This window comes from Thamnophis elegans, chromosome 1, assembly GCF_009769535.1.
Source record: "Thamnophis elegans isolate rThaEle1 chromosome 1, rThaEle1.pri, whole genome shotgun sequence".
NCBI classification, from domain to species: Eukaryota; Metazoa; Chordata; class Lepidosauria; order Squamata; family Colubridae; genus Thamnophis; species Thamnophis elegans.
In genome coordinates, this window is record NC_045541.1 from 27,629,120 (window position 1) to 27,652,575 (window position 23,456).

The 23,456-nt window shown below is 40.5% G+C and overlaps 1 protein-coding gene across 1 annotated transcript in view; it reads right to left on the reverse strand.

Moving 5' to 3' along the window:
- The window catches only part of NOSTRIN (nitric oxide synthase trafficking), a 43,204-nt gene that overhangs the window by 6,343 nt on the left and 13,405 nt on the right, over positions 1 to 23,456 (reverse strand). Inside the window, exons 4-13 of the mRNA XM_032238650.1 lie at positions 22,662 to 22,724; positions 22,358 to 22,439; positions 18,564 to 18,626; positions 17,436 to 17,534; positions 16,438 to 16,563; positions 11,696 to 11,794; positions 11,484 to 11,609; positions 6,171 to 6,279; positions 4,228 to 4,316; positions 1,626 to 1,751 (exon numbers count right to left, since the gene is read on the reverse strand). Coding sequence (XP_032094541.1) covers positions 1,626 to 1,751; positions 4,228 to 4,316; positions 6,171 to 6,279; positions 11,484 to 11,609; positions 11,696 to 11,794; positions 16,438 to 16,563; positions 17,436 to 17,534; positions 18,564 to 18,626; positions 22,358 to 22,439; positions 22,662 to 22,724 — 982 coding nt within the window. The remainder of the gene's footprint in view (positions 1 to 1,625; positions 1,752 to 4,227; positions 4,317 to 6,170; positions 6,280 to 11,483; positions 11,610 to 11,695; positions 11,795 to 16,437; positions 16,564 to 17,435; positions 17,535 to 18,563; positions 18,627 to 22,357; positions 22,440 to 22,661; positions 22,725 to 23,456) is intronic.

The window sequence follows — 23,456 nt, forward strand, 5'->3', positions numbered from 1 at the left end:
TCCGGTGCATAAGCTCACAGTGTACCTAAAAACAGCAAGTAATAGGTCATAGATCATAAATCATACTTACAGTCATTAATCATAAGTTACAAACAACAATTGATAAATCGTAAGAAATAAATAGGAGAAGGTGGTAGGAAAGATGAAAAGATGACAAAAGATCAGAAATGAGACAATGCCGTGGGACTTAAGTGTTCAGCAGAGTGAAGGCATTGAGGGGGGGGATCTATCTGTGACCAGCTGTTTTGGCATGCAATGCCGTATAGCAGCGTCCTGAGGGGGATCGGTTGAAATGGATTCTGTCCATCTTGTGAGGGGTCTATAGATATTTTCTCAGCTTTCTTTCTGGTTCATGCAATATACAGATCCCTAAGGGAAGGGAGGCTGGTTGCAATTGTTTTTTCTGCAGTCCTAACTATCAGTTGAAGTGTGGTATACCACAATACAAATCGTTAACCTCTGAAATTTGCTCCATTTCCAAAAAAGTTCCTGGAAGTTGCAGGATTTCATAAGCATCCTTACGAAATAATAAAATCTGAGTGGCTGCAGCTCAAAACTTAGTTCGGAATTGGGGGGATGGGATCCTCACCGATTTTTCTTTGCATAAATGGGGCTTTGGGGACTGGCCAAATCCACCGCGGCAACCATAAATGCTTGAAAACTAAACATGCACCAAAAGCACCAAAAGGCTATTTGGCAATGACAAAAAGGGCGTGTTTTTAATGATTTTTACCTCTATCATGAAGACAAGTTATTGGCAACAGTAAAATGAAAGAAAGAAAGAAAGAAAGAAAGAAAGAAAGAAAGAAAGAAAGAAAGAAAGAAAGAAAGAAAGGGGGGAGGGAGGGGGGAAAGTCATTAACCACCACCAAGGAAATACGAATTGACAATATCAGAATACAGTAAGAGAAAGGCATGCAAAGAATTTTGACTAAAATCAATATTAAAAACAGTACATGTTATTTCTTCCACCTCTACATATGCAAGAAAAGAGATTAAGATTAGCAATTAGGATAGTCTAAACTTTAAAGTTGTAGTATCACATTCAAGTAAACATTGACGAATAAAGCAGTTAAATCATTCAGAAGGGATTTGGAAATTGTAAATGTCACTTTCAATCTCCTGCCAAAATTGAGGATACACAATATAAAAAATGACATGCTGTGTACTTATCAGGACATAACCACCTTCAAGTGGATTAAACAAGTGTTAATGCTGAAACTGGGCCATTTCCAGATGGGTTTACAATAACATAATAATAATCCAGGTGGGTTTACAATAGCATAATAATATCTGATTTCCATTACTTAGCTATAGGATTAAATAAAAGGGCTGAAATAATTATGTAGGTCAATGGCAGGGGTCAGCAACCTGTGGCTCTGGAGCCGCATATGGCTTTTAATGCTCTGCTGCGACTCCCTGTTGGCTGATCCCACTACTGGCTGGCCCCACCCCTCCCCTCCCAGTCCCTCCTCGCCTGGCCTGTTTTCTATGGGAAACAAGTCCAAATGGCTCTTTGTTTAAGGTTGCAGACCCCCGGTCTATGGGATTAGGTTATAGATGTATATATAGCTGATCTCCAAAATCATTTTATGGACAAGTAGTACAATATCTCATAATATTACCTTTTCTTTCCATTTTGAAATGCAGTCATTACAGAGATGAGACGGTTTAGGCTTTTTTTCAATTTCAGCAAGTGCACTCCCCAATTTGAAATGATTTGCTTGCAGAAGGGAAGCTTTCAACGTTGCCTTTAATATATATACTATATATTTAAATATATGTAAATAAACAAATATTTTGACATAACAGTTTCGTTTTCCCAGTTATGATTATTTGGCGCAGAGGGAGAGACTGAGTTTAAATCATCTAGTTTTAAAGTACGGTTAGTCCTCATTAGCAACTGCAGGAACCAGCAACTTAGTTCTTAAGAGGTCACTAAGTATACAATCTCATGCCCACTATACTTACAATTTTATTTATGCTTTGCTTTGCTTTATAACTATAGAGACAGTCAGGTGAGCCCAAATGGCAGGGAAATTTTATGGAACTTGATTCATAAGGAAACTTAGTAAAAGGGCAACTCTTAAAGTCCTTTTTCTCCACTCCTCTGCCCGTTTGAATATTCTCCCCAGTGTTGGGATAATTAGCAGCAAAAGAATTGATGTTTGTATTTACATTAATTGGAGAAAAAGGGATTACATGAGAGTAAGGAGGGACATATGGGGAATTCACTTTGACAGGAAAGTGTTAGGAGGAGAGAAAGTTCACTTAGCAAGCAAACAAAAGCAGAATGTGTAAAACGGGATTAAAGTCTGGTCAGTTACAGGAAGCAGCTGTCAACTGGCTAATTAAGTTCCCAGAGTTGACCTTTTTAACTTGCAGTTAAGACTTTTTAAGGGTTGTGCTACGTTGTAGAGGAAAGCAGTGCAGGAAGAGTTAGTTTGTTTAGGTGATCTCCACTCTGCAAATGCAAATAAAATGAGCAGGTCAGGGACAAGACAACCTGTACTGACCACTGTAATGGTGAACATGTGACTGAAAGAGAAAGACAGGTGCTGCAAAGGTTGTAAAAACCAAGATTGGTCACAAAGTTCATTTTTCATGAAGAGAAGAGAATCTTTATTTTTGCTTTAAATGTACACTAATCAGCATAGATTAAAATGAAATGTTGTATTCAGCTCTCAAAAGATAATCATTGTGCATATGCATACATACATGACACAGAGAAACATCACAGTCTACTTTGGATGTGTATACATGATGGCAGGGAGGAAGAATCCTGCAAGTTTACAAGATGGATGGCATAGGGAACAAAGCTGTTACAGAATCTAGTAGTCCTCTATAAATACTTTGAAACCTCCCCCCAGAGGAGAGTAACAGAAACAGATTGTAAAGTGTGTAGGGTCTCTAACAATGCTTCGAGCTCTAGGCACAGTGCTTATAAGCAGTATCCTGAATAACAAGAAGTGAGCTTCCTACAATCTTCTCAGCTGTCCCTCTCAGTATGGACCTTCCTTCTTAGGCATTGCTACCACCAAATCATGATGCCGTTCAGGGGGTAAGTTCCTGCTGGCATTACTGCCAGTTCGGTCTGCGCACATGTGCATAAATGCAATAAAAATGCTCTGTGCAGAAGCAAAAAATAAAATGGCACTGCCTATGGCGCCGCCAGGAGAACCAGTTCATGGGTGTGGCAGGCCTGGGTCGCAAACTACTACTGGTTCGGCCGAACTGGTCTGAACTGGTAGGAACCCATCACTGATGCAGTTTAAAACATTCTCTCTACTTTTTCACCACCATCTTAGCTGCAAATGGTCAGTGTCCAAATTAGATACTAACTGAAGGTTACTTGTACTTGTTTTATTGTTCTGAAATACCGTATTTTTTGGAGTATAAGATGCACTGGAGTATAAGATGCACTGGAGTATAAGACACACCAAGGTTTTGAAGAAGCAATTTTTTAAAAAAAGTTTTTGCACTCTGCAAACCAAAAATGGCCTGTATTTAGGGGTCTTGTAGAGTGTTCCTGGGGGGACAAAAATGAGCAAAAAATCGGTTCCATTTTTTTCAAAAATGGCTCTGTTTTTTGTCCAAAAAAAAGGCCATTAGGAAGCTTATAGAATGTTCCTGGGGGCTGGGGAGGCAAAATTGAGCAAAAAACGGACTGTTTTTTGCTCATTTCTGCCCTCCCCAGCCCCCAGGAGCTCTCGAAAGCCTCCTAAAAGCTATGCACGGACATTTTGGTGAATGGGCGGGGTTTCAGGAGGCAAAAAATGCTGTATTCAGTGTATAAGATGCACCCAGATTTTCAGCCTCTATTTTGAGGGGAAAAGGCGCATCTTATACTTCGAAAAATATGGTAATGCTCAAATAATATTAATGAAACATTTAGTAGGTTATTCTATTTTATAGCCAAAAAATCTTCTAGTACAGATGACATTGTTCCGGAATATTTTAACCCTATTCATTCATTGTACTTTTAATTCGTGTCAGATTAATTTGTGCAAGGTGCCTTGGAAAGGGCTTTCCTTAAATGCAGCCCCAAAATTGAAAGGTTGTTTTTGTAGTTACCAATTTAACTTCATTGATGTATGCATCTAGAGATGCACTTCTGAAGACAGCCTAAAGACAGATTAAAACTGAAGATTGCATTTCAGCTGAACAAAAGCTATGTAATATAGGTATTTAAAATATGACATATATATATATTAATTTCCAATGTACCTCGTTAAGCTGCGTAATGGTATCATTTATATTCTTTGCATCTGAAAACTGTGGGGTTTCTTTGTAAGCCTGAAGCATCCGTTCTAAGCCTTTAAAAATATAAATACAAGGATTTGCTCAGTCTTCATGAATGTCTAAATAACCTTGGAAATCAACCATGATATAATAGCACTGTTAGCAAAGTTCCATTATTTACGTTAAAATATTTAAAAACTTTTTTGGTTCTGAATACAATATGTAATGTTACAATAAAGCAATATAGAGGTAAAGGTTCCACTCGCACATATGTGCTATTTGTTTCCAATTCTACGGGGCGTTGCTCATCTCCGTTTCAAAGCCAAAGAGCCAGCGCTTTCCAAAGATGTCTCCGTTGTCATGTGGCCAGCATAACTAAAAACCGAAGGCGCACGGAATGCTGTTACCTTCCCACCAAAGGTGATTCCTATTTTTCTACTTGCATTTTTACGTGCTTTTGAACTGCTAGGTTGGCAGAAGGTGGGACAAGTAACAGGAGCTCACTCTGTATTGCGGCACTAGGGATTCAAACTGCTGAACTGCCAACCTTTCTGATCAACAAGCTCAGCATCTTGGTCACTGAGCCACTGCATCAATATACATGCTAGTAAAAATATAAATATAAAGCAATATACATGCTATTAAAAAGAATTAACAATATTAGAATGTACACAATGGTACTCATCTACTTTCAAGGATAGAAGTAGTAATCAAAAGGAACATTATCCAGACACCCCCAGTTTTGTTTCAGTGACAGTGTGTCTTGTTTAGGAACCTACCTATCATATTTTAACCTTAGAACAGTTGTAAAGACTGTACAAATTGAATGTGTTACTTGTATTCCTACCATACATTCTGAAATCTCTATAAGTACTGGGAATATTCTTGCTCCATTTGAATATTAAAAAGTTGGATGTAGTCCATTCTCTTAAGCAGGGATTTTGATCTTGTAACCCTTGTTGATCCATGAATTTGTATTGGGGTGGAAATTATGTATATTATTTTTGTTAACCTGTAACTCTAACTTAATTCTTGCTTTTTATTCATAGGCAAGAAAATAAAATATGATATCTAAACTCCCCCCCTATGAACTTCAATATATTTCATTATATAAAATCATACTCCAACAAGGGTATCATCTTTTATTGATTTAATGCATTTAATAAAGAAACACATGTATCTCTATGTTAAATATTTTTTAGTTTTTAAATATTTTGGTAACAATATAAGCAGAATTGATTTTATTTGTAATGTAATCTTTCTATCTCTGTATTCTATCTATCTATCTATCTATCTATCTATTTATCTATCTATCTATCATCTATCTGTATCATCTGAAAATCTATCAATCATTTATCTATCTACCTATCTAATTATCTATTTATCTATCATCATCTGTATATTTATAGTTATGATCTATCTCTATCTATCTATCTATCTATCTATCTATCTATCTATCTATCTCTATCTATCTCTATCTATCTATCATCTATCTGTATCATCTGAAAATCTATCAATCATTTATCTATCTACCTATCTAATTATCTATTATCTATCTATCATCATCTGTATATTTATATAGTTATGATCTCTATCTATCTATCTATCTATCTATCTATCTATCTATCTATCTATCTATCTATCTGTCTATCTATCTGTCATCTATCTATATTATTTTAATCATTTAAATACATTTTTCTGAGAAGGTCTTTATAGACTTTCTCAAAGGAGTCCCATGGCACAAAAAAATTAAGAACCCCTTCTGTAAATGCTATCAGCTAAAGGGACCGATATAACCCATTATCGAAAGGGGAACAAAGTAAGTGAGAGTTTAAAATTTTTTGGGAAGAGCTAGAAAGGGCGCTAACTAGATACACCTTCACCTTGTGTAAATGATGAAGTATAAAATGCTGAAAGTGTGAGGTAACCTGTTTTGTCCTGTAGAGCCTTCTCCAAGTCTGTTTGTACCCGTGCTATTTTAGCTTTAATGGCAGCTTGTCTCCTCTCTTTTTCAATTAGGCTCATCATATCTTCTTCCTTTTATAGCAAAAAAGAGGAGGGGAGAATGAAAACAAGATTAATATGTTTTGATTAAAAGTCAAGCGGAATATGAAGTATATCTCTGGTAATGTTCTCAACTCATGCTCATTGCAAAGCTAGCAATTTGCTGTTTATTTTAGTAGCCTTATGAATTATGAAATGCTTCAGACATTAAAATGAAAGAGTCGGATCCCCTTGGCTAGGAGAAAATAAAGATGGACAGACATGGCTGACAGCCAGAATCAAGGGTGAAGCTCACCGATGCCCTTCCACCCTAATATACTTTGCCAATTTGGTCTCTCATAATTTGTTTTTATGTTTATATACAGAAGTGTCAGTGGAAGACAACAGATTCCTTGTTCTTTTTAAAATCCCATTACAGTGGTGTCCATTCTCCTCTGTGCCAACTTTTTGCTTCAGTTGTCTCCCGGAGACAATCTGTGTCACTTTCTCATTGAAAGTTTAATCAAAATCCCCAAAGATGCCAGATGAACAACTGTATAGTCCCAAAGTCATAACAATCAAGACTATCCCCTAGAACTGTTATTTGTATTTCATCTTTCCTCAGCTTTAGCCTTCACTTCACAAATAGTTATAGGCGAACACTTCAAATAGTTATAGGCGAACACTTCAAGCAGGCCTGCCTGCCTGCCTGCCTGCTTGTCTGTCTGTCTGCCTGTCTCTCTTTCTCTCTCTCTCTCTCTCTCTCTCTCACACACACACACACACAAACTACACACACACACACACACACACAAACACACACACACACACACACACCAGAAGTGGGTTGTTCCCGATTCAGCCTACATCGGGTCAACTGGTAGTAGTGGCAATGGGAGGCTCCGCCCACTGGAAGGGACACTTCTGCGCATGTGCATGGCATGTACAAGCACGCATGGGAGCTCTCCCGAACTGATAGTAAAAAGATTGGCAACCTACCACTGACACACACACACACACACATCTATCTATCTATCTATCTATCTATCTATCTATCTATCTATCTATCTATCTATCTATCTATCTATCTATCCATCCATCCATCCATCCATCCATCCATCCATCCACCCACCCACCCACCCACCTATCTACCTACTCTGACCCAGGCTTAAAAGAATCATGAAACAGACTCCTTGTCCTGCAAAAAAACCCCACCTTTTTTCTTTGGTTAATGTGTATTCCTGGCATTCACATCCAGAAAAGTCCCGGCAATAAGCCTTTCAAGGTTTAATTGCAAAAACAGACCTTATCAGTCCTTGGATAGTTGCCAGGCTGATAGTTTCCAGTTACAATGCTGTAAAATGAAATACCTGGCAAGGAGTCTCTGTGAGGCATGAACTCACATAAGCAAATTTTTACAATAATAAGTGAACTAATTGTCTCCTGGAAACATCCCTCCCCTTTCACTCCTATTTATTCCCTATGGGAGGGGCCATTCAGCATCCACTTGTGCCTTTACTTCTGAGTTGACCCATTCCTTAGTTGTTCCCTTCCCCTGACAGATCTGTGCATACGCGCATATGGAATAGGCTGCAGCTGTTCTTTCCCCCCACTTATCTCCGACTCCAAAGGCAGCTGATAAATGTCAGATGGCCCTGGCCCCATCTCTGCCTCTGACACAGAGCTCTCATCAGAGCCTTGCCCAGACTCCAGGACTGCTCCATGTTCCTCCCCAACTTCCTCACTGTCTGAGTCTGCCGCCAGCTCTACTGGCAGCTGGCAAACCACAACTCACTCTATCTATCTATCTATCTATCTATCTATCTATCTATCTATCTATCTATTTATCTATCATCTATCTATCTATCTATCATCTATCATCTATCATCTATCATCTATCTATCTATCTATCTATCTATCTATCTATCTATCTATCTATCTATCATCTATCTAATTTATATTCTACCTATCTCATGATAAATGACTCTGGGCAGCATACAGTAATCCAATAAAAACAATGCATACATAAAAACAAGCATGTAAAATATAAAAAAGCCAACATTAAACAATTAGAGATTAATTGAAACAATTTAAATATATATTTAAAATATCTAAAGGGTGAAATGAAAATTGAGATTATGTGGGATGAAAATTTAGAAGCTGAAAAAAGCCATTCTCTAGTAATCTTGAATCTTTTCATATAGAAGTAGGAATTTATGTTATTGAAATCTATGTCCCTTTGAAATAGACATGACCCTTTAGGGCTTTTCTCCAGCTTGATATGTGAGCAGAATTTGAAATACTCAAGACCTTTTTAAGAATTTGCATGTGGTTAATTAAAATTTTAGAATGTAGTAACTAATATTGAGTGTCTTTAATTAAAAATAGAGACACTGAAATCCTGGCTATTCCCATAATGATCTTTTAAAATATTTTGTTCGACTTTGCTGTCATACCCTTGTGCATCTCTGATCTGGTTTACACTGAATACCAAGTGTTATTCACATAAGTATTCTGTGTAACACTGATGTATAAACTTAAGCAGCCTAGCAATTTACCCTGTTATGCCATGAACTGATTAGGTTGCATCTGAAAAAGCACATGTCTATGTGTGTGACAGACATATTTTATGGAAAAGTGCTATAATAACATCTTTCATTCAACATGAGTCAAGATTAGGGGCAGAAGTGTATATAACTACATGGACAGAAGCAAAACTTGTTTATGACTTGCATATTTTAGAGGACAAAATATACAGTATTTGGTTTGAGCTACAATAGACTAGGGATGTGGTAGTTCAGTGGCAAAGACGCAGAGCTTGTCGATCAGAAAGGTCGGCAGTTCGGCTGTTCGAATCCCTAGTGCTGCGTAATGGAGTTAGCTTTTGTTACTTCTCCCAGCTTATGCCAACTTGGAGCTCGAAAGCATGTAAAAATGCAAGTAGAAAAATAGGAACCACCTTTGGTGGGAAGGTAACAATGTTCTGTGTGCTTTCAGCGTTTAGTCATGGTGGCCACATGACCACAGAGACATCTTCGGACAGTGCTGGCTCTTTGGCTTTGAAATGGAGATGAGCACCACCCTCTAGAGTCGGGAACGACTAGCACATATGTGCAAGGGGAACCTTTACTTTTACCTTTTACAATAGTCTAGATCAGAGTTGTCAAACTCCCGGTCCGCAGGCTGGATGGGTCATGCGCTGGCCACGCCCACACCCAGTTAAAGAAGGGGGGAAAGTCCTGATACGTCATGTGATGCCATCGTGATGACATGAATTTGACACCCCTGGGCTAGATAGTCATTAGAAAGCATCACAGAGATAAAGAAAACTCTTAACTTTTTCCTGGTGATGTCTGAATTTGTTTAGTCCAAGAATGATAGCTGTTATTTAGTCCCCATCTAAGTAGAGTTTACTTTCTGTATTTTCCTTTAAGTGGAGGAAAGAAAGCATTAAACTAAGCCATTGATGCTGAAGGTGTTGACTTTTCATATCATGATTCCCATTAAATGCATTATAAAATTATGATGGACAATACTTTGTCCATAATTAAACATAGTTTCAGTCCAGACATCTTTCAGAGTTAGTTTAAAACTGAACCATGACACACTTGCTGTGTTTGCGAGTACAATAGTTTAAAATTAATGTTATTTGTTCTCTTTCCAAAGTGACTATAAAATGTGCGCTGGAGAGATATAGCTCCAAAATCAAAGATTCTTGCCACTTTTAATTATATTGATTAATAGAGGCACTGTGAATACATACATATGCTGTTTCCTTTGTTCTCCTTTTCCTCTCTGTTCTGCATATTCCTGATTAGAAGACTAATTTTCTTAAGTTCTGCCTATCAACCTACTCCAGTGGGGAAAGTAGTTTCATCTCTTTTCTTCACCATGAAGGCTTTATATTGGAGCATGAAATGTGCTTACAGTTTATAGGAGCTTGTGGATTTTAAGCTTCAGATTCTAGATACTTTATAGCTGCGATGGCGAACCTATGGCATACCCGTTGCTTTTCTGGGTTCTGGCACACACATGTGTACAGGCCAGCTGGTCTTCATGTACACGGGAGCGCCGGAAACCAGAGGAGCAGCTCCCCGGCGCATGTGTGGCCAGCTGGTCTTTACGAGTGCATGTGCGCTAGAAACCAGAAGACCAGGTGACCAGCACGCATGCCGAAAACCAGAAGTTCAGCTTCCCAGACTGCGCATGCATGCCAGGGAACTGCTCTTCCGGTTTCTGGTGCTCCCCCGCGCACCCGCACGCTCCCATTTTGGCACTTGGTGCCAAAAAGGTTAACCAACACTGCTCTATAGTAAATAGCTTGGATTCTACTCATGTACCAGGAAAACCCCAGGGGAAGGGAGGGGTGGGTGGGTAAAACAAAATTCAGGGTGACAATGGCAAGCATGCGATTAATGTCCTGCTCCTTTTGTATGTATGTTGACATCATGTCCATGTACAAAGAATTGCCTGAATGTGATCAACTATCTTGACATTTTGATATAGCAATAGTACTTAGACTTATATACCGCTTCACAGTACTTTAAAGCCAGGAGTGGGTTGCTACTGGCATTACTGCCGGTTTGGTGTGCAAAAAATGCACGTGCACATTTACACTTAAAAAGAATGTTAGAAAAGGGGAAAAAATTACATTTCTGCAATGCAGATTGTTCTGCGCACGTGCAGAACCCAAAAATAAGATGGCGCCACCGACAACAGAACCAGTTCGGGTGCGTGGGCAGCTGAGTTACTACCTACTCAGCAGAATCGGGCTGAATCAGTAGGAATCCACCTCTGTTTAAAGCCCTCTCTAAGAGTCAGCATATCGTCCCCAGCAAACTGGCTCCTCATTTTACCGACTTCAGAAGGATGGAAGGCTGAGTCAACCATGAGCGGTCAGACTCGAACTGTTGGCTGTGGGCAGAACCAGCCTGCAATTCAGCATTCTAACCACTGTGCCACCACAGCTCCTGGTGGCACGTTGGTTAGATATTCCATCTACCCCATGGGCACTGCTATCATACACATGTGCTGTGCTTGTGAATGAATTTGGTAAGATTCCCACCTACTAAAACCACAATTGGCTAGCTTGTGATTTTGTCTTGTGCAATCACAACCGGGGTCTTCTCCACCAGTGGGTTAATCCATCCTGATATTTTTCAGAAGTACTCTGTTTCAGTTTCCACCATCTCAGTCGGGAAAAGCTTTAAACGCTTCCTTCCAGGGTGGAGGATGGGAGATTTAGGCAGCCCACTTACATAGTAATCCGTTAACAAGAGTTCAAATTTGGTCTCTGCGGCGGTTACTGACATTTCATTCACTAACATCTGCACGTCCTTGTCGGCTTCTGCTTCAGCGACAACACTATGAACCTTTGCATGGCACTAGAATGAATGACAGATGAGGTTAGACGGGGGAACACTTCCCAGTAATATTTAATTCAGAGCAAAAGAATGTGGAATTAACATACCGCGATGAGGCTTTGTCCAAAATGAGAAAGAAGCTGACTGTAACGATGTAATGTATTGCAGAGAAGCAGGAGTTTGTCTTTCTCAAGGTCAAGAATGCTCTGAGGGAAAGGGAACAAGTTAAACACGATAGTCAGAGCAGTTACTTCAATCTTACTCAGCCATTAGCCATTAGGGTTTGTATCTAAAGTGAATCCTACAGAGTTGAATGGATCTTCATACATACAGATTATCTTAGAGCGTTTGAAAGTAGCAGGTGAGAGTGTTAGATACATATAGTAAGTGCCTTGGGATGACCAAAAAGAAAAATGGGATAAAACTCAATAACTCAAGATCAAATCTGGCTCGGTCACTGGAACCAGAGGTTTATTCTTCCAAGGAAGAGTAAATGCTGATCATGATAACCAACCCAGATTCGATCTTGCAACATTATCCTGTGGACATGTATTGAGCCTTTGCTCAATCAGTCAGACACATAAATTCTTAATGTACAATATGTCAGGGCTCCGGAATTTGGCTGTGAATTGCACTCCCCGGTCTGAGACGATCTTTGTGGAATGCCATAGAGGCGGTAGATATGGGTAAGAAATATCTTCACCAGTTTACGGGCCAATGGGAGACCACAAAGTGGTTTTGTTTTGAGAACAAGTCAATAATTGTCCATATAATGGTATTTCCATTACTCTCTGGGAGCTGTATGATTAATTCCATGTCTATTTCTTCCCATGGTTGAGTGGGACTCACCATGGGTTTCAAGAGGCCCGGGGGTTTCCCTGGCTGAACATGGTTATACAGATCGTACAACTCCGGACATGGTCCTCTAGGTCTTTTTTCATTTTTGGCCACCAAAATTGTCAGTGTCAATTTTATTTTCTCTCCCTACATCTGCCTCCCACGCCGTATGTCTAATGTCCCTGCCAAGCCTTCTCCTCCCCCCGGAATGGCAATCCTGAGATGGCCCACTAGAGGCTCACCATTTCAGGGGTTGACACAATATGATTATTGATTAGGAGCGCTTTGAACCCTAGTAATTATGAATTGTCAGACATATATGCAGGAAGATATTTTTACAAAAAAACATTGCATTTTTGTTATTAAAGCATGATGTATATTTGGGACTTGATCTTTCGTTCTGGCTGTCTCTCACTGTTGAAAATTCAAACAAAGAAAGATGGGCCTTTAAAACATGCCCATCCAAGCATCATGATGCATCTATATTATTTGTTGTTGGAAAGAAAATGTTTGCCCTTCTTAAGTGAAGCTTAGTAAAATTGATGGTAGGAATAGAGTAAAACTTCCTGAGCAACTAGTTCTAGCAACAGCTTGGCCGAAGATTGTAGTTACGCATTCCCTAGAATCCCCACCCATCAATTCCAGTCCTGCTAGAAGTATCGGTTAGAGAGGTTCATTCTGGTTCAGAATTTATTTCATAAAACTTCCCTGAGTAATGCAAATGCAAAATCAAATCTCATTTCCTTCTAATCAGCACAAAAAATGCAAAATAGCAATCAAACATGATCTATCTGCTTATATAATGTGGTGCACCCAAGTTAATAATGATATATAGTTCAGAAAACTAGATGAAAAAAGAGTGCAATTGAAATTCTCCCTCCCTCCCTCCCTCCCTCCCTCCCTCTCTCTCCCTCTCTCTCTCTCTCTCTGTAAATTTATTAGAAGCAGCTTTATTTCCCTATGGAGCCTTAAGAGTTGATTCTAAGATTACTTCAACAATGTTTTTCTGGGTCACCGAAGCCATCCATTCGCGCTAACAATAGCTAGAGAATGCCATTTGCTTGCATATTGTTAAGACCTGAAAGCAATGGATCCAAACAATCACTGGGAAGCAGCTTGAGCTCAATCAAAAAATAAGCTGGGGTTTGGATCGTGGATCTTTCTGACTGTTACGTAGGTGTGTTCCTTTTAGCTAAAGAGTACTGAAGGAGTTGGATAAGATCTAAGGATGTAATTAAAGACACAGAAGCTCTCAGTGGAGGTGGTGATGCTCAACAGCATTTAATTAAACTGCTCCAAGAAGAAGAAGAAAGAGAAGATTTATGGCCAATTTGTTGATTTTTTTTTAAAAAAGCACTTTTAACAAATCTCAATATTTAAATTATTTTTTAAGATTCTGATCTGGATGGTCATTAATCTGATTTTAACTAAGTTGGACTTAATGATATATATACTAAGGAAAAAAGAAAGAAAGAAAGAAAGAAGGAAGGAAGGAAGGAAAGAGAGAGAGAGAAAGAAAGAAAGAAAGAAAGAAAGAAAGAAAGAAAGAAAGAAAGAAAGAAAGAAAGAAAGAGTCCAGAAGCCCTTTTAGTCAAGCGAGAGTCTGACAAGACTACACACTAACTATGGAGCTATTTATTTTAGCATCTTAGCAAGACTTGCAGGCAAAAGGATAATGTTGTCAGTCATGGTCAGTATAGAATCACGGAGCTGGGAAGGACCTTGGAGATCAATCCAGGAGTCACTGGACCATATCTGACAGACAACCCTTCAGCCTGTCTGAAGACTTCCAATAAGGGAAAGCTCGTTGTTTCAAGTGGCAGTCTGTCTGAAAGTTTTCCTTCACATCTTCTTTGAGTCTACTTCTTTGTAGTTTTAGCTCACTGCTTCTGGCTCTGTGCTCTGGGGTAAACAGAAGATAAATCTACCCCTTTGCCTGCATGATAATTATTCAGGTATCTGAACGCTGCTGCATCTTTCTGAGGTCATCTTTTCTTAAGCTAAACATATTCATCTTCTTTAATTGTTCCTTACAGGATGTTTTAATGTGAACATGTTAATTTTAACCAGTGGTGGGATTCAAATTTTTTTACTGCCGTGGGCGTGGCTTTGTGGGCGTGGCATGGCTTGGTGGGTATGGCTTGGTGGGAGTGGCAGGGGAAGGATAATGTAAAATCCCCATTCCCTCCCCACTCCAAGGGAAGGTTACCGCAAAATCCCCATTTCCAACCAATTAGCTGGAACTCGCGAGGCAAAGAATAAATGGGGGAGGGCCAATCAGAGGTGGTTTTTACCGGTTCTCCGAACTACTCAAAATTTCCGCTACCAGTTTTCCAGAACTGGTCAGAACCTGCTGAATATCACCTCTGATTTTCTCTATTTGGGGGCAGGAGAATGGGAAAGCATACAAATAACATATTAAACATTTATTTTTATTTTTAAAGCTAATATGTATGCACAAAAGCAGAAGTCAGTCCAAGCCATATTTCACTGTTCATCCTGTTCTCAGGGAATAAATCTTGGGAACAGCATGAGCTACAGAAATGAAGCGTATCTTGAGAACATTTATGTTGCTGCAAATCAATATGCTTTTATCATGTGGTCCTCTTGCCAGAAACTAAAGAAAATAATACATTATCTATGAAATTCAAATACTCACATTTTATTTTACCAAATATAGGTAACAATTGTCCTAAAAGTAAACTACAAGCCAGCAAACCTCTGTTGGCATACGAAGAGGTCTCTCTTTATGTGCATGTGTGCCCTTTATTCTGTCCTCCAAAAATTGAAGGTAATGATGATGAAAATCTGACATAGATAGGAAAAGAAGCTGAATCTGTGGTAACTGAGGATGAAAAAAGAAATTTCTTATCCTTCCTCCCAAGCAGGGGTGTCCGACCTGCGGCCCGTGGGCCAGATGCATCGCACACTGGCCACGCCCACCCCTGGTTTAGCAAAGGGGGGGAGTTGCGATACATCATGTGATGACAACGTGTTGTTGCAAATTTGACATCCCTGCTCCAAAGAATTAAAGGGACGCGGTGGCTCAGTGGCAAAAACGCTGAACTTGTCGATCAGAAAGGTCGGCAGTTCAGCGGTTCGAATCCCTAGTGCTGCGTAAAGCGGTGAGCTCCCGTTACTTGTCCCAGCTTCTGCCCACCTAGCAGTTTGAAAGCATGTAAAAATGCAAGTAGAAAAATAGGAACCACCTTTGGTGGGAAGGTAACAGCGTTCTGTGCACCTTCGGCATTTAGTCATGCCGGCCACATGACCACGGAGACGTCTTTGGACAGCGCTGGCTTTTTGGATTTGAAACTTTGAGATGAGTACTGCCTCCTAGAGTCGGGAATAACTAACACATGTGTGCAAGGGGAACCTTTACCTACTAATACCTTCTTGCCTGCTGTTACCTACATTTTCACATCCGACTAATGCTGGGAAAGAAAAAGTGATTATCCTTCCATAATTAGGAAGTTGTAGGTGGTTCTTTTGCAAATAGCTTGCTCTAAGTTTTTTTTTTTAGAGTTGTGATCCTGGGAAGACTTTTTTTTGTCATGGGACCATGCAGGATATTTTAAAAATGAAATGAAATGGCTTCATCTAAAGATGCCTGCTCTCACATACAGTTTGTTATTCTGGAATGGTGACAAAAATGTGTACGAGGTCTCCATCAGCACAGCTAAATTATTGGACCATTTAGGTTGGGGATTTATTTGTTACAAATAAATAACTTTCCATCAATAGAGTGACAAGTGTGGGATGCTTGAGATGCTGAGAACAGAAACCATTTTGTTTCATATCTTCAACAAAACAGGGCTTAAAGTTATACTTTTGGGGGCCTTAGATGTTTTATCTTGAACGCACAGCTGTAAATCAGGAGGTGCCTCACAGAATTGCAAATCGAACTAGAATATAATTGGAAAAGGAAAAGAATATGACTTGTTTCCAGCTGAAGACAAGCTCAGTAGAGACAGACTAAAACAAGGCTAGAAAGAAACCTCTGATGACTTACCTGGTGCCCATTTTCTAATGTCTGCTCCCATTTCACACGTGTTTCACAGGCAGTTAAGTTCTTCTTGTAATAGTCTTCATCTTCCTTTGCCAGTTTGATAGCAGATTTTTCTAGGTTTCTGAGCAACTAAAATGAAAACATAAGTGCAAGATTCCTCCCCCCCAAAGCGTAATTGATTTCACCCAGAAGGGGCATTGTTTTCAAAGCAGGTTAATAGGTGGAAATGTTATTTTATCTGGACACATCAGGGATGGGATTCAGCCGGTTCGCATCGGTTTGGGCAAACCAGATGTTAATTTTGCTTCCGGTTCGCTGAAACGTTTGCTGAAAAGACCGGTTGGTCCTGCCTACCCCTCCCCGCCCTTCCCAGGAGTCTCCACACGGCCTATTCATCATGCCAAGTAAGTGCAGGGTCCGCACAGAGGGTCTGGGAGGTCGAAAAATGGGCCTCCTGGAAGTCTGGAAATTGGCCTGTTTCTGGTCTCCAGAGCCCAGGAGAATGCCATTCTCACCCTCCTAGAGGCTTGGGGAAGCCTCCGGAGCCTAGAGAGGGCAAAAAATGGGCCTACCGGAAGTACTGGAAGTCCTAAAATGGGCCTGTTTCTGGTCTCGGGAGGGCCTCCAGAGCCTGACAGATGCTCTTTTCACCCTCCTGGAGGCTCGAAGAAAGGCTCTGGGGCCTGGGGAGAGTGAAAACGGGAGAGAACCCATTGCTAACATTTTTCAGTCCCATCCCAGGGACACAGGCAAGGAAGGAGAGGAAAAGCAACATCTCTGTAATCATTAAGATTTACCAAGTAATGTAGAAGAAAAGGTGTCAGGAGAAATGTACTATTATGGGCTATGAAAGTGCTGACAAGATACTTCCCTAGAAGGTAAATAGCAAGCAGTGTGTTCCTCTGGGAATTGAACAACCTGAGTCAAGTTACCTGTCTACCTACTCCACCTTATATATATATAGTGTTTCTATTTGGGCATACACCTGTCTGAAGACATACCTTTTTTTTGCTCTTTGGGGAAGCCAATGGGTGGGAGCTTTCTGTATCACGGAAAAGTGCTTCATGATCCTTGGTCAGCTCTTTTAACTTCTTTTTGGCCTATTCCGCAAATGTACCAATATCAACAGAATTCATAATCAGAGTCAATATGAGCCATGGTAAGCAACCTTTTACAGTAGATGCTTTGTTATTCCATCTCTTGGAAGTTGCATACAATCCAAACTATGAGTATTGAGATATCAAAAGTCAAGAGGGTAAGTACAACTGTGGGACCGAAGCTCTACTCTTTTTAATGATCATTGGCTTCATGACTTTTTCAGACACACACACACACACACACACACACACACACACACACACACACACACGGCATCTCTGGCTTGTGCTGATGACATTTAGATGAGATCTATCAGTCACTGCCCTGAGAATAGTAAATATTTCATTGTTGCATACTGGTTCATGTAATATAGAGTGGAAGAAAATGTGCAATTTTTAAAGAAATTTTTTAAAATTTGAAAAAAGTTGTATCCTCCAGATTCCGAGGTGGTATTCTGCCAGTTCTGACAGGTTCTGGAGAACCGGTAGTGGAAATTTTGAGTAACTCGGAGAACTGGCAAACAGGCTGGCCCCACCCCCTCTGCCTCCCAGCCGATCTTCTTTTGTTGCCCTGAACAGGAGAACGGAGTTGGGAAGCAGGTTAGTGGGGTGGGGAGGGAATGGAACTTTTGCAGTATCCTTCCCCTGCCACGCCCACCAAGCCAGGCCCACTAAGCCAGGCCCACAAAGCATGCAATACCCATCATGCCACGCCCACAAAGCATGCAATACCCATCAAGCCACACCCACAGAACCAGTATTTAAAATATTTTGAATCCCACCACTGTCCAGATTACTAACTTTTAAGCCTCAAAAAATTTTAAGTCGCTTATTTTAGAATCACCTTTTTTCCTTCCTGCAAATTAGAACCCAGTCAGCCAATATCTTTTCTTTTTTGTAGTCATTAGAGACATTCAATTCTCAGAAAGAATTTTTGAATCCCGTTTAGGTAAATGGAACCATTGCAGCAGTTTGCAATGGATGGATTACTTCCATGTAGTTAATTTGTAGGAATAAAAAATTAAAACTTGCCTTTAACTGTTGACGCCAGTTGCTGGTAACTGCTTCGGCGGCCTTTTCAACTGTATTATCTACCTTGTGGAGAGAAACACCACAATCATGGGGGGAAATAACTGTTTGTTAGGTTTTCGTTTTGTCTATGGAGATTCTCAGTCATCCAAGTCATGGTTGTATCAAAAGTGATTTTTCAAGAGGCAACTGGACTTTCTGGTTTCTTGTAACTGCTGGTGGGGTCTCTCTTCAGAGTTTCATATGTAGCAGTGTCCTTCAGAAGATTGTTTACTTTGGTCTTGTAGCAATGGTGGGATTCAAATTTCTTTACTACTGGGTCTGTGGGTGTGGCTTGGTGAGCATGGCAGGGGAAGGACACTGCAAAATTTCCATTCCCTCCACATTCCTGGGGAAGTTTACTACAAAATTTCCATTCCCTTCCCAACCCACTAACCTGCTTTCCAGCTCCGTTCTCCTGTGCAGGGCAACAAAAGAAGACACAGCCAATCAGCTGGGACTTGGGAAGCAGTGAACTGATGGGGGCGGGGCCAGCCAGAAGTGGTATTTGCCGGTTCTCCAAACTACTCAAAATTTCCACTACCAGTTTGTCAGACTTGGTCAGAACCTGCTGAATACCGCCTCTGCCTTGTAGTCATCTGTGTTCAGGATGACCATGCTGAAGAAGTTTCTTGGGTGAGAAGTGAAACATCTTCAAAGAAAAACCAGAAAGTCCAGTTGCCACTTAAAAAAGCACCTTTTGAGAGAATGTAACATAATATATTTAATTATGTTGGTAAATTCTAAAACTTATTTTTTTTTTAAAAAAGCTTATTTTTTTACAATAGAATAGATCATATAAAACAAAAAATAATAATCCAAGAGAATAACAGTTTGCATTTCTTTCAGTTGAGGACTTGCCAGGGATATGTATCTACCATATAAGGAAGGGATGGGCTACCTTGAATTTTTTAACCTCCCCCACCCCTCTACATGGACCCCAAGATTTGCTAAAGAAGTATGTTGGCAAAAGCTTTATAGTGAAGGGTGGGGGATGAGAGAAAAAATGAATTGCACTGACCGATATATACTATTGTACACACCATCCTAAACCCTCCACTTGATGATAAGCGTAATGGGAGATCAGGTTGAAAATGATAGAATTGTTATCATTACGCTTATCACCAAGTGGAAGGTTTTTCATGTTCCAGGTTTCACAAAGTGTTCATTTTACAGTATCTTAGATCAAACGGATTACAAAGGGCAGAATGGGTACCAGTATATCTTTAGATTAGAAAGACTTTCTACCTAAGAGATCTTTGAAAAGTGGAATTCATCTTGTTTTCCCAGATCACAAATTGTTGATTGACAACTTAGAACCCTAAGCGGTAGAAAGCATGTGGTAGATGTTTTGCCCACAAGATGCACAGTATGGAATAGATCATTGCCATGGCATAGTCACATTGTTTTCGCCCAGTAAATGCCAAGGCCCTCACTAAAATTAGAAGCCCATCCCCAAAAACCAGATGTAACCTTCTTTGCACCTACATATTTTACATTCAGGATTTGAAGGAGGAATCAGTTCCACTGTAAACAGGATACAAGAAAAGCAGGACACCTGTGATCATTACCAGGGGTGGGCTGCTGGGAGTTTGCACAGGTTCAGGAGATCATCTAGCTAGGATTCTGCCCTAACCTCCAAATGCCAATCCTGGCTGGCCACGCCCACCCCGCCCCTCCTACCCTACTCCACCCATCCCAGGGGTCTCCACGCGGCCTGTCCATTATGCCAGATAAGTGCAGGGCCCACGCAGAGGCTCTGAGAGGGCGAAAAATGGGCCTACCGGAAGTCTGGAAAGGGCCTGTTTCTGGCCTCCAGAGGGCGGGGGAAGCAGTTTTCGACCTCCCAGAGGCTCGAGGAACGCCTCCAGAGCCTCGGGAGGGTGAAAAATGCCTCTCCCTGCCATGGCCATGCCCACCATGGCCATGCCCAGCCAGCAACAGGGCAGCGAACCTGTTGCTGCAATTTTTGAAGCCCACCCCTGATCATTACCCATCTAGGTTGGTTATGAGATAGGGTGATACGGTTTTCTTAGGATGGTTTTCAGGGACAACCATTTCAAATCTAGGCAATAAAGCCTGATTTGAAAGAGACTCTTGCCTTTACAGCTTGCAGTCAGGAGTGACTTCCCTTTTTCCACTGCTTCTTCTTCTTGTATTGTTCCTCTTTGTCTGTGTCTCTAGGAATGATCTGTTAGCTAGTGTTGTCCAAAGTCAATTTTGCCCATACTGCTATACAGGTGAAACTCGAAAAATTAGAATATCATGCAAAAGTTCATTTATTTCAGTAATGCAACTTAAAAGGTGAAACTAATATGAGATAAGACTCATTACATGCAAAGCAAGATAGTTCAAGCTGTGATTTGTCATAATTATGATTATGATTATGGCGTACAGCTCAGGAAAACCCCAAATCCACCATCTCAGAAAATTAGAATATTACATGCAATCAATAAAACAAGGATCTTAATGAAGCACAGTGGTCCAAAGTCCTGTTGCTCAGTGGTCCAAAGTCCTCTTTTCTGATGAGAGCAACTTTTGCATGGAAACCAAAGACCCAGAGTATGGAGGAGGAATGGAGAGGCCAATCAAGCACAGTAATCCCATAGTCATTGAACCAGTTTTTGGTGCTTTTGGCAAAAGTTGCTCTCATCAGAAAATAGGACTTTGGACCACTGAGCAACAGGACTTTGGACCACTATGCTTCATTAAGACAAGGGTCAACGCAGCCGTCTACCAGGAGATTTTGGAGCACTTCATGCTTCCTTCCACAGATGAGCTTTAGGGGGATGCTGACTTCATTTTCCAGCTGCCCACACTGCCAAAAGCACCAAAACCTGGTTCAATGACTGTGGGATCACTTTTCTTGATTGGCCAGCAAACTCGCCTGACCTGAACCCCTTAGAGAATCTGTGAAGCATTGCCAAGAGAAAGATGAGAGACATGAGACTGAACAATGCAGAAGAACTGAAGGCTGCTATTGAAGCATCCTTGTCTTCCATAGCACCTTAGCAGTGCCACAGGCTGATAGCTTCCATGCCACGCCACATTGAGGCAGTAATTGCTGCAAAAGGGGCCCAAACCAAGTATTGAGTACATATGCTTATACTTTTCAGAGGTCCGATTTTGTTCTATGTACAATCTTTGTTCTATTGATTGCATGCAATATTCTAATTTTCTGAGATGGTGGATTTGGGGTTTTTATGAGCTGTACTCCATAATCATCACAATTATGACAAATCACGGCTTGAACTATCTTGCTTTGCATGTAATGAGTCTATCTCATATATTAGTTTCACCTTTTAAGTTGCATTATTGAAATAAATGAACTTTTGCACGATATTATAATTTTTCGAGTTTCACCTGTATTTGTAACATGTTCAGACCAGAGATGGTATTTTATTGATTTGGACCAGTTCACCCGAACTGGGAGTGGAAATCACGAGTGGCCCTGCCCACTCACAACAGCACTATGGCATCCCATTTAGGCCCTTTTTTATCCAAAAGCGCATACACGAAGGCTGAGCGCATGCACACATGCTCACATTTATGTATCGGTAGGGAAGGTAAGTGAATGCCACCCCTGGTTCAGACCTGGGGAATGGATGAGATTCAAATGAAGGATGGGTGCTGGTTGTTTTCCATCAAGATATGTTTTGATGACAATTTGGGGTGTAGGCTTGGATTCTAGTCAGTGTCATGGTAGGCACAAATACAAAAAGCAAAATGTTGCAGTACATTATCACAACACTACTCACTATTTTTTTCTTCTTCTCATGGTCCTGCAGGATACGATTCATTGGGTTTATCACCTCTGTCTGAATGGTTTTGCCAAGCTTTCTAGACGCAGGACATAAAATATATACACCTATGTTATGAAAACTTGCCTTCCCGGAACACAATATCATTTGCCAGACATCCACAGCAGAGAAATGATTGTAAATATCAGCCATGCAATCACCTCCAAGGGAGGAGACAATAACACTGAAATGTTTATTGTAGAAGTTTTAAAGGCCTTCCAGGCCTCGGCAGACTTTGAATAATGAAGGAAGTTGTGCTTACCTGTGCAGATCTGATTCAGATTTCAGCTCCTCCGAAACACAAAGCGAAGTACTATGAATGTAGCTAAAGGAAAGACCACGGGGGAAAAAAGAGACATCGGTTTTTATTTCAGCTTCTGAATAAGCGAGTTATAATTCCTAAGAACCCAGGAAATATGACATTTTTAACTAAGTTTGGGTTTACATTTTCATATGATCTGTTTTTGAAATCCAAGACCCAGGCTAATTTCGTAACAGTGGCTTTATAAGATGAATTACAGATGTGCATTTGCTTAGTAGAAATGAACCCTGGAAACAAGCTGGCTATATTTGAAAATAGTTCTGTGTGGCAAAGTGATGCCTGAGTGATGTGTAGTTAATGTGCTTCGCACACACACACACACACACACACACCAGTTTGTTTCAATTCTATTATGCTCATAGAGCAGAAGGACATTCTGAGATCCCAAAGTAAGATATGGACCATGAATCAATGGTGGGCTCCTACCGGTTCGGTTTGGCAGCCTGGGTTGCTGAAACCGGCAGTGACCCAGGCCTGCCACGCCCCTGAATCGGTTCCCTAGGCAGTGGCACCATCTTGTTTTGCAGTTCTGCGCATGCACAGAATAATTTAAATTGCACTGTGCATGCACACGCAGTACGCATCAAGCATACACATGAGCAAACCAGCAGTAGTGCCTGCCGGAACCCACCCCTGCCATGAACCCCCTTGTATTGTTTTCAATTTGATCACTACCATTGAATAATAGTGGCGTAATTTCCCTATTTTGGGATGGAAAACAGAGACAAACTCCAA